The sequence below is a fragment of the Poecilia mexicana genome, unplaced genomic scaffold (genome assembly GCF_051168715.1).
Source record: "Poecilia mexicana isolate PSO_F unplaced genomic scaffold, ASM5116871v1 scaffold_19, whole genome shotgun sequence".
NCBI lineage: Eukaryota > Metazoa > Chordata > Actinopteri > Cyprinodontiformes > Poeciliidae > Poecilia > Poecilia mexicana.
The window spans coordinates 22,637,956-22,651,130 of NW_028263388.1; the positions used below are offsets into that span (position 1 = coordinate 22,637,956).

A 13,175-nucleotide genomic window follows, 5' to 3' on the forward strand; every position below is an offset into this window, starting at 1 on the left:
ACAGCAGTTCCAACTACAACCACAGCATCTCCAACCACAACAACTGAAGCTCCAACCACAACCACTGCAGCACCAACAACAACAGCAGCTCCAACAACAACCACAGCAGTTCCTACCACAACCACCGAAGCTCAAACTACAACCACATCTTCTCCAACTACAACCACAGCATCTCCAACCACAACAACTCAAGCTCCAACTACAACCACTGCAGCTCCAACCACAACCACAGCTGCTCCTACCACAACCACTGCAGCTCCAACTACCACCACTGCAGCTCCAACCACAACCACAGCTGCTCCAACCACAACCACAGCGGCTCCAACTACAACCACAGCGGCTCCAACTACAACCACAGCATCTCCAACTACAACCACAGCTTCTCCAACCACAACATCTGAAGCTCCAACCACAACCACTGCAGTACCAACAACAACCACAGCAGCACCAACAACAACCACAGCAACTCCTACCACAACCACTGCAACTCCAACCACAACCACAGCTGCTCCAACCACAACCACAGCGGCTACAACTACAACCACAGCTGCTCCAACCACAACCACAGCAACTCCTACCACAACCACTGCAGCTCCAACCACAACCACAGCTGCTCCAACCACAACCACAGCGGCTCCAACTACCACCACTGCAGCTCCAACCACAACCACAGCTGCTCCAACCACAACCACAGCGGCTCCAACTACAACCACAGCTTCTCCAACTACAACAACTGAAGCTCCAACCACAACCACAGCAGCTCCAACCACAACAACAGCTTCTCCAACCACAACAACTGAAGCTCCAACTACAACCACTGCAGCTCCAACCACAACCACCGCAGCTCCAACAACAACCACAGCAGCTCCAACAACAACCACAGCGGCTCCAACTACAACCACTGCAGCTCCAACCACAACCACAGCTGCTCCAACCACAACCACAGCAGCTCCAACTACAACCACAGCTGCTCCAACCACAACCACAGCGGCTCCAACTACCACCACTGCAGCTCCAACCACAACCACAGCTGCTCCAACCACAACCACAGCGACTCCAACTACAACCACAGCTTCTCCAACTACAACAACTGAAGCTCCAACCACAACCACAGCAGCTCCAACCACGACCACAGCAGTTCCTACCACAACCACAGCTTCTCCAACTACAACCACTGCAACACCAACAACAACCACAGCTTCTCCTACCACAACCACAGCAGCTCCAACCACAACCACTGCAGCTCCAACCACAACCACAACAGCTCCAACTACAACCACAGCTTCTCCAACTACAACGACAGCTTCTCCAAGCACAACCACTGCAGCACCAACAACAACCACAGCAGTTCCAACTACAACCACAGCATCTCCAACCACAACAACTGAAGCTCCAACCACAACCACTGCAGCACCAACAACAACAGCAGCTCCAACAACAACCACAGCAGTTCCTACCACAACCACCGAAGCTCCAACTACAACCACATCTTCTCCAACTACAACCACAGCATCTCCAACCACAACAACTCAAGCTCCAACTACAACCACTGCAGCTCCAACCACAACCACAGCTGCTCCAACCACAACCACAGCGGCTCCAACTACAACCACAGCTTCTCCAACTACAACAACTGAAGCTCCAACCACAACCACAGCAGCTCCAACCACAACAACAGCATCTCCAACTACAACCACAGCTTCTCCAACCACAACCACAGCTTCTCCAACTACAACCACAGCATCTCCAACTACAACCACAGCTTCTCCAACCACAACAACTGAAGCTCCAACCACAACCACTGCAGCACCAACAACAACCACAGCAGCTCCAACAACAACCACAGCAACTCCTACCACAACCACTGCAGCTCCAACTACATCCACAACATCTCCAACCACAACAATTGAAGCTCCAACCACAACCACAGCAGCTCCAACAACAACCACTGCGGCTCCAACTACAACCACTGCAGCTCCAACCACAACCACAGCAGCTCCAACAACAACCACAGCGGCTCCAACTACAACCACTGCAGCTCCAACCACAATCACAGCAGCTCCAACAACAACCACAGCGGCTCCAACTACAACCACTGCAGCTCCAACCACAACCACAGCTGCTCCAAGCACAACCACAGCGGCTCCAACTACAACCACAGCTGCTCCAACCACAACCACAGCGGCTCCAACTACCACCCCTGCAGCTCCAACCACAACCACAGCTGCTCCAACTACAACCACAGCGGCTCCAACTACAACCACAGCTTCTCCAACTACAACAACTGAAGCTCCAACTACAACGACAGCTTCTCCAAGCACAACCACTGCAGCACCAACAACAACCACAGCAGCTCCAACTACAACCACAGCATCTCCAACCACAACACCTGAAGCTCCAACCACAACCACTGCAGCACCAACAACAGCAGCTCCAACAACAACCACAGCATTTCCTACCACAACCACCGAAGCTCCAACTACAACCACAGCTTCTCCAACTACCACCACAGCATCTCAAACCACAACAACTCAAGCTCCAACTACAACCACTGTAGCTCCAACCACAACCACAGCTGCTCCATCCACAACCACAGCAGCTCCAACTACAACCACAGCATCTCCAACTACAACCACAGCTTCTCCAACCACAACAACTGAAGCTCCAACCACAACCACTGCAGCACCAACAACAACAACAGCTCCAACAACAACCACAGCAGATCCTACCACAACCACTGAAGCTCCAACTACAACCACAACATCTCCAACCACAACAACTGAAGCTCCAACCACAACCACAGCAGCTCCAACAACAACCACAGCGGCTCCAACTACAACCACTGCAGCTCCAACCACAACCACAGCAGCTCCAACAACAACCACAGCTGCTCCAACCACAACCACAGCGGCTCCAACTACAACCACAGCATCTCCAACTACAACCACAGCTTCTCCAACCACAACAACTGAAGCTCCAACCACAACCACTGCAGCACCAACAACAACAGCAGCTCCAACATCAACCACAGCAGATCCTACCACAACCACTGAAGCTCCAACCACAACCACTGCAGCACCAACAACAACCACAGCTTCTCCTACCACAACCACAGCAGCTCCAACCACAACCACAACAGCTCCAACTACAACATCTTCTCCAACCACAACAACTGAAGCACCAACAACTACCACTGAAGCTCCAACTACAACCACTGAAGCTCCAACTACAACCACAGCTTCTCCAAGCACAATCACTGCAGCACCAACAACAACCACAGCTTCTCCAACTACAACGACAGCTTCTCCAACCACAACCACTGCAGCACCAACAACAACAGCAGCTCCAACTACAACCACTGCAGCTCCAACCACAACCACAGCTGCTCCAACCACAACCACAGTGGCTCCAACTACAACCACAGCATCTCCAACTACAACCACAGCTTCTCCAACCACAACAACTGAAGCTCCAACCACAACCACTGCAGCACCAACAACAACCACAGCAACTCCTACCACAACCACTGCAGCTCCAACTACAACCACTGTAGCTCCAACCACAACCACAGCTGCTCCAACTACAACCACTGTAGCTCCAACCACAACCACAGCGGCTCCAACTACAACCACAGCATCTCCAACTACAACCACAGCTTCTCCAACCACAACAACTCAAGCTCCAACCACAACCACTGCAGCACCAACAACAACCAATGCAGCTCCAACAACAAGCACAGCTTCTCCTACCACAACCACAGCAGCTCCAACCACAACCACTGCAGCTCCAACCACAACCACAACAGCTCCAACTACAACCACATCTTCTCCAACCACAACAATTGAAGCACCAACTACAACCACTGCAGCTCCAACAACAACCACAGCTCCTCCTACCACAACCACAGCAGCTCCAACTACAACCACTGCATCTCCAACCACAACAACAGCTTCTCCAACCACAACAACTGAAGCTCCAACTACAACCACTGAAGCTCCAACTACAACCACAGCTTCTCCAACCACAACCACAGCTTCTCCAACCACAACCACTGCAGCACCGACAACAACCACAGCAGCTCCAACTACAACAACAGCATCTCCAACCACAACAACTGAAGCTCCAACCACAACCACTGCAGCACCAACAACAACCACAGCAGCTCCAACAACAACCACAGCATCTCCAACAACAACAACTGAAGCTCCAACTACAACCACTGCAGCTCCAACTACAACCACTGCAGCTCCAACAACAACCACAGCAGATCCTACCACAACCACTGAAGCTCCAACTACAACCACTGAAGCTCCAACTACAACCACAGCTTCTCCAACCACAACCACAGCTTCTCCAACCACGACAACTGAAGCACCAACAACCACTGAAGCTCCAATTACAACAACTGAAGCTCCAACCACAACCACAGCAGCTCCAACAACAACCACAGCGGCTCCAACTACCACCACTGCAGCTCCAACCACAACCACAGCAGCTCCAACAACAACCACAGCTTCTCCAACCACAACAACTGAAGCTCCAACCACAACCACTGCAGCCCCAACAACAACCACAGCAGCTCCAACCACAACCACAGCAGCTCCAACAACAATCACAGCGGCTCCAACCGCAACCACAGCAGCTCCAACAACAACCACAGCTGCTCCAACCACAACAACTGAAGCACCAACTACAACCACTGCATCTCCAACCACAACAACAGCTTCTCCAACCACAACAACTGAAGCTCCAACTACAACCACTGCAGCATCAACAACAACCACAGCTTCTCCTACCACAACCACAGCAGCTCCAACCACAACCACTGAAGCTCCAACCACAACCACAGCAGCTCCAACCACAACAACAGCTTTTCCAACCACAACAACTGAAGCTCCAACTACAACCACTGCAGCTCCAACCACAACCACCGCAGCTCCAACTACAACCACAGCTGCTCCTACCACAACCACAGCTTCTCCAACTACAACCACTGCAGCACCAACAACAACCACAGCTTCTCCTACCACAACCACAGCAGCTCCAACCACAACCACTGCAGCTCCAACCACAACCACAACAGCTCCAACTACAACCACATCTTCTCCAACCACAACAACTGAAGCACCAACAACAACCACTGAAGCTCCAACTACAACCACAGCTTCTCCAACTACAACGACAGCTTCTCCAAGCACAACCACTGCAGCACCAACAACAACCACAGCAGCTCCAACTACAACCACAGCATCTCCAACCAAAACAACTGAAGCTCCAACCACAACCACTGCAGCACCAACAACAGCAGCTCCAACAACAACCACAGCATTTCCTACCACAACCACCGAAGCTCCAACTACAACCACAGCTTCTCCAACTACAACCACAGCATCTCCAACCACAACAACTCAAGCTCCAACTACAACCACTGCAGCTCCAACCACAACCACAGCTGCTCCTACCACAACCACTGCAGCTCCAACTACAACCACTGCAGCTCCAACCACAACCACAGCTGCTCAAACCACAACCACAGCGGCTCCAACTACAACCACAGCATCTCCAACTACAACCACAGCTTCTCCAACCACAACTACTGAAGCTCCAACCACAACCACTGCAGCACCAACAACAACCACAGCAGCTCCAACAACAACCACAGCAACTCCTACCACAACCACTGCAGCTCCAACTACAACCACTGTAGCTCCAACCACAACCACAGCTGCTCCATCCACAACCACAGCAGCTCCAACTACAACCACAGCACCTCCAACTACAACCACAGCTTCTCCAACCACAACAACTGAAGCTCCAACCACAACCACTGCAGCACCAACAACAACAACAGCTCCAACAACAACCACAGCAGATCCTACCACAACCACTGAAGCTCCAACTACAACCACAACATCTCCAACCACAACAACTGAAGCTCCAACCACAACCACAGCAGCTCCAACAACAACCACAGCGGCTCCAACTACAACCACTGCAGCTCCAACCACAACCACAGCAGCTCCAACAACAACCACAGCTGCTCCAACCACAACCACAGCGGCTCAAACTACAACCACAGCATCTCCAACTACAACCACAGCTTCTCCTACCACAACCACAGCAGCTCCAACCACAACCACTGCAGCTCCAACCACAACCACAACAGCTCCAACTCCAACCACATCTTCTCCAACCACAACAACTGAAGCACCAACAACAACCACTGAAGCTCCAACTACAACCACAGCTTCTCCAACTACAACGACAGCTTCTCCAAGCACAACCACTGCAGCACCAACAACAACCACAGCAGCTCCAACTACAACCACAGCATCTCCAACCACAACACCTGAAGCTCCAACCACAACCACTGCAGCACCAACAACAGCAGCTCCAACAACAACCACAGCATTTCCTACCACAACCACCGAAGCTCCAACTACAACCACAGCTTCTCCAACTACAACCACAGCATCTCCAACCACAACAACTCAAGCTCCAACTACAACCACTGCAGCACCAACAACAACAACAGCTCCAACAACAACCACAGCAGATCCTACCACAACCACTGAAGCTCCAACTACAACCACAACATCTCCAACCACAACAACTGAAGCTCCAACCACAACCACAGCAGCTCCAACAACAACCACAGCGGCTCCAACTACAACCACTGCAGCTCCAACCACAACCACAGCAGCTCCAACAACAACCACAGCTGCTCCAACCACAACCACAGCGGCTCCAACTACAACCACAGCATCTCCAACTACAACCACAGCTTCTCCAACCACAACAACTGAAGCTCCAACCACAACCACTGCAGCACCAACAACAACAGCAGCTCCAACATCAACCACAGCAGATCCTACCACAACCACTGAAGCTCCAACCACAACCACTGCAGCACCAACAACAACCACAGCTTCTCCTACCACAACCACAGCAGCTCCAACCACAACCACAACAGCTCCAACTACAACATCTTCTCCAACCACAACAACTGAAGCACCAACAACTACCACTGAAGCTCCAACTACAACCACTGAAGCTCCAACTACAACCACAGCTTCTCCAAGCACAATCACTGCAGCACCAACAACCACAGCTTCTCCAACTACAACGACAGCTTCTCCAACCACAACCACTGCAGCACCAACAACAACAGCAGCTCCAACTACAACCACTGCAGCTCCAACCACAACCACAGCTGCTCCAACCACAACCACAGCGGCTCCAACTACAACCACAGCATCTCCAACTACAACCACAGCTTCTCCAACCACAACAACTGAAGCTCCAACCACAACCACTGCAGCACCAACAACAACCACAGCAACTCCTACCACAACCACTGCAGCTCCAACTACAACCACTGTAGCTCCAACCACAACCACAGCTGCTCCAACTACAACCACTGTAGCTCCAACCACAACCACAGCGGCTCCAACTACAACCACAGCATCTCCAACTACAACCACAGCTTCTCCAACCACAACAACTCAAGCTCCAACCACAACCACTGCAGCACCAACAACAACCAATGCAGCTCCAACAACAAGCACAGCTTCTCCTACCACAACCACAGCAGCTCCAACCACAACCACTGCAGCTCCAACCACAACCACAACAGCTCCAACTACAACCACATCTTCTCCAACCACAACAATTGAAGCACCAACTACAACCACTGCAGCTCCAACAACAACCACAGCTCCTCCTACCACAACCACAGCAGCTCCAACTACAACCACATCCTCTCCAACCACAACATCTGAAGCACCATCAACAACCACTGAAGCTCCAACTACAACCACAGCTTCTCCAACCACAACCACAGCTTCTCCAACCACAACCACTGCAGCACCGACAACAACCACAGCAGCTCCAACTACAACAACAGCATCTCCAACCACAACAACTGAAGCTCCAACCACAACCACTGCAGCACCAACAACAACCACAGCAGCTCCAACAACAACCACAGCATCTCCAACAACAACAACTGAAGCTCCAACTACAACCACTGCAGCTCCAACTACAACCACTGCAGCTCCAACAACAACCACAGCAGATCCTACCACAACCACTGAAGCTCCAACTACAACCACTGAAGCTCCAACTACAACCACAGCTTCTCCAACCACAACCACAGCTTCTCCAACCACGACAACTGAAGCACCAACAACCACTGAAGCTCCAATTACAACAACTGAAGCTCCAACCACAACCACAGCAGCTCCAACAACAACCACAGCGGCTCCAACTACCACCACTGCAGCTCCAACCACAACCACAGCAGCTCCAACAACAACCACAGCTTCTCCAACCACAACAACTGAAGCTCCAACCACAACCACTGCAGCCCCAACAACAACCACAGCAGCTCCAACCACAACCACAGCAGCTCCAACAACAACCACAGCGGCTCCAACCGCAACCACAGCAGCTCCTACCACAACCACTGCAGCTCCAACTACAACCACTGCAGCTCCAACCACAACCACAGCTGCTCCAACCACAACCACAGCGGCTCCAACTACAACCACAGCATCTCCAACTACAACCACAGCTTCTCCAACCACAACAACTGAAGCTCCAACCAAAACCACTGCAGCACCAACAACAACCACAGCAGCTCCAACAACAACCACAGCAACTCCTACCACAACCACTGCAGCTCCAACTACAACCACTGTAGCTCCAACCACAACCACAGCTGCTCCATCCACAACCACAGCAGCTCCAACTACAACCACAGCATCTCCAACTACAACCACAGCTTCTCCAACCACAACAACTGAAGCTCCATCCACAACCACTGCAGCACCAACAACAACAGCAGCTCCAACAACAACCACAGCAGATCCTACCACAACCACAGCAGCTCCAACAACAACCACAGCGGCTCCAACTACAACCACTGCAGCTCCAACCACAACCACAGTTGCTCCAACCACAACCACAGCGGCTCCAACTACAACCACAGCTGCTCCAACCACAACCACAGCGGCTCCAACTACCACCACTGCAGCTCCAACCACAACCACAGCTGCTCCAACCACAACCACAGCGGCTCCAACTACAACCACAGCTTCTCCAACTACAACAACTGAAGCTCCAACCACAACCACAGCAGCTCCAACCACAACAACAGCTTTTCCAACCACAACAACTGAAGCTCCAACTACAACCACTGCAGCTCCAACCACAACCACCGCAGCTCCAACTACAACCACAGCTGCTCCTACCACAACCACAGCTTCTCCAACTACAACCACTGCAGCACCAACAACAACCACAGCTTCTCCTACCACAACCACAGCAGCTCCAACCACAACCACTGCAGCTCCAACCACAACCACAACAGCTCCAACTACAACCACATCTTCTCCAACCACAACAACTGAAGCACCAACAACAACCACTGAAGCTCCAACTACAACCACAGCTTCTCCAACTACAACGACAGCTTCTCCAAGCACAACCACTGCAGCACCAACAACAACCACAGCAGCTCCAACTACAACCACAGCATCTCCAACCAAAACAACTGAAGCTCCAACCACAACCACTGCAGCACCAACAACAGCAGCTCCAACAACAACCACAGCATTTCCTACCACAACCACCGAAGCTCCAACTACAACCACAGCTTCTCCAACTACAACCACAGCATCTCCAACCACAACAACTCAAGCTCCAACTACAACCACTGCAGCTCCAACCACAACCACAGCTGCTCCTACCACAACCACTGCAGCTCCAACTACAACCACTGCAGCTCCAACCACAACCACAGCTGCTCCAACCACAACCACAGCGGCTCCAACTACAACCACAGCATCTCCAACTACAACCACAGCTTCTCCAACCACAACTACTGAAGCTCCAACCACAACCACTGCAGCACCAACAACAACCACAGCAGCTCCAACAACAACCACAGCAACTCCTACCACAACCACTGCAGCTCCAACTACAACCACTGTAGCTCCAACCACAACCACAGCTGCTCCATCCACAACCACAGCAGCTCCAACTACAACCACAGCATCTCCAACTACAACCACAGCTTCTCCAACCACAACAACTGAAGCTCCAACCACAACCACTGCAGCACCAACAACAACAACAGCTCCAACAACAACCACAGCAGATCCTACCACAACCACTGAAGCTCCAACTACAACCACAACATCTCCAACCACAACAACTGAAGCTCCAACCACAACCACAGCAGCTCCAACAACAACCACAGCGGCTCCAACTACGACCACTGCAGCTCCAACCACAACCACAGCAGCTCCAACAACAACCACAGCTGCTCCAACCACAACCACAGCGGCTCCAACTACAACCACAGCATCTCCAACTACAACCACAGCTTCTCCTACCACAACCACAGCAGCTCCAACCACAACCACTGCAGCTCCAACCACAACCACAACAGCTCCAACTCCAACCACATCTTCTCCAACCACAACAACTGAAGCACCAACAACAACCACTGAAGCTCCAACTACAACCACAGCTTCTCCAACTACAACGACAGCTTCTCCAAGCACAACCACTGCAGCACCAACAACAACCACAGCAGCTCCAACTACAACCACAGCATCTCCAACCACAACACCTGAAGCTCCAACCACAACCACTGCAGCACCAACAACAGCAGCTCCAACAACAACCACAGCATTTCCTACCACAACCACCGAAGCTCCAACTACAACCACAGCTTCTCCAACTACAACCACAGCATCTCCAACCACAACAACTCAAGCTCCAACTACAACCACTGCAGCTCCAACCACAACCACAGCTGCTCCTACCACAACCACTGCAGCTCCAACTACAACCACAGCTTCTCCAACTACAACGACAGCTTCTCCAAGCACAACCACTGCAGCACCAACAACAACCACAGCAGCTCCAACTACAACCACAGCATCTCCAACCACAACACCTGAAGCTCCAACCACAACCACTGCAGCACCAACAACAGCAGCTCCAACAACAACCACAGCATTTCCTACCACAACCACCGAAGCTCCAACTACAACCACAGTTTCTCCAACTACAACCACAGCATCTCCAACCACAACAACTCAAGCTCCAACTACAACCACTGCAGCTCCAACCACAACCACAGCTGCTCCTACCACAACCACTGCAGCTCCAACTACAACCACTGCAGCTCCAACCACAACCACAGCTGCTCCAACCACAACCACAGCGGCTCCAACTACAACCACAGCATCTCCAACTACAACCACAGCTTCTCCAACCACAACAACTGAAGCTCCAACCACAACCACTGCAGCACCAACCACAACCACAGCTGCTCCATCCACAACCACAGCAGCTCCAACTCCAACCACAGCATCTCCAACTACAACCACAGCAGATCCTACCACAACCACTGAAGCTCCAACCACAACCACTGCAGCACCAACAACAACCACAGCTTCTCCTACCACAACCACAGCAGCTCCAACCACAACCACAACAGCTCCAACTACAACATCTTCTCCAACCACAACAACTGAAGCACCAACAACTACCACTGAAACTCCAACTACAACCACTGAAGCTCCAACTACAACCACAGCTTCTCCAAGCACAATCACTGCAGCACCAACAACAACCACAGCTTCTCCAACTACAACGACAGCTTCTCCAACCACAACCACTGCAGCACCAACAACAACAGCAGCTCCAACTACAACCACTGCAGCTCCAACCACAACCACAGCTGCTCCAACCACAACCACAGCGGCTACAACTACAACCACAGCATCTCCAACTACAACCACAGCTTCTCCAACCACAACAACTGAAGCTCCAACCACAACCACTGCAGCACCAACAATAACCACAGCAACTCCTACCACAACCACTGCAGCTCCAACTACAACCACTGTAGCTCCAACCACAACCACAGCTGCTCCAACTACAACCACTGTAGCTCCAACCACAACCACAGCTGCTCCAACCACAACCACAGCGGCTCCAACTACAACCACAGCATCTCCAACTACAACCACAGCTTCTCCAACCACAACAACTCAAGCTCCAACCACAACCACTGCAGCACCAACAACAACCAATGCAGCTCCAACAACAAGCACAGCTTCTCCTACCACAACCACAGCAGCTCCAACCACAACCACTGCAGTTCCAACCACAACCACAACAGCTCCAACTACAACCACATCTTCTCCAACCACAACAATTGAAGCACCAACTACAACCACTGCAGCTCCAACAACAACCACAGCTCCTCCTACCACAACCACAGCAGCTCCAACTACAACCACATCCTCTCCAACCACAACATCTGAAGCACCATCAACAACCACTGAAGCTCCAACTACAACCACAGCTTCTCCAACCACAACCACAGCTTCTCCAACCACAACCACAGCAGCTCCAACTACAACAACAGCATCTCCAACCACAACAACTGAAGCTCCAACCACAACCACTGCAGCACCAACAACAACCACAGCAGCTCCAACAACAACCACAGCATCTCCAACAACAACAACTGAAGCTCCAACTACAACCACTGCAGCTCCAACTACAACCACTGCAGCTCCAACCACAACCACAGCTGCTCCAACCACAACCACAGTGGCTCCAACTACAACCACAGCATCTCCAACTACAACCACAGCTTCTCCAACCACAACCACAGCTTCTCCAACCACGACAACTGAAGCACCAACAACCACTGAAGCTCCAATTACAACAACTGAAGCTCAAACCACAACCACAGCAGCTCCAACAACAACCACAGCGGCTCCAACTACCACCACTGCAGCTCCAACCACAACCACAGCAGCTCCAACAACAACCACAGCTTCTCCAACCACAACAACTGAAGCTCCAACCACAACCACTGCAGCCCCAACAACAACCACAGCAGCTCCAACCACAACCACAGCAGCTCCAACAACAACCACAGCGGCTCCAACCGCAACCACAGCAGCTCCAACAACAACCACAGCTGCTCCAACCACAACAACTGAAGCACCAACTACAACCACTGCATCTCCAACCACAACAACAGCTTCTCCAACCACAACAACTGAAGCTCCAACTACAACCACTGCAGCATCAACAACAACCACAGCTTCTCCTACCACAACCACAGCAGCTCCAACCAC

At 51.7% G+C, this 13,175-nt stretch overlaps 2 protein-coding genes across 2 annotated transcripts in view; both read left to right on the top strand.

Annotated features, from left to right (window-relative positions):
* LOC148153738 (uncharacterized) overlaps window positions 1–13,175 on the top strand; it is a 60,708-nt gene that overhangs the window by 21,296 nt on the left and 26,237 nt on the right. Inside the window, exon 3 of the mRNA XM_088001073.1 lies at window positions 11,471–11,623. Within this exon, the coding sequence (XP_087857199.1) occupies window positions 11,471–11,623 (153 nt within the window). The remainder of the gene's footprint in view (window positions 1–11,470; window positions 11,624–13,175) is intronic.
* Window positions 628–11,403, top strand: LOC148153739 (uncharacterized; the record flags this gene model as incomplete). Its single annotated transcript, XM_088001028.1, has 3 exons — window positions 628–1,366; window positions 2,684–3,247; window positions 10,559–11,403. Coding segments are annotated over 3 exons (2,148 nt in total), but the record flags the coding sequence as incomplete, so codon positions are not given.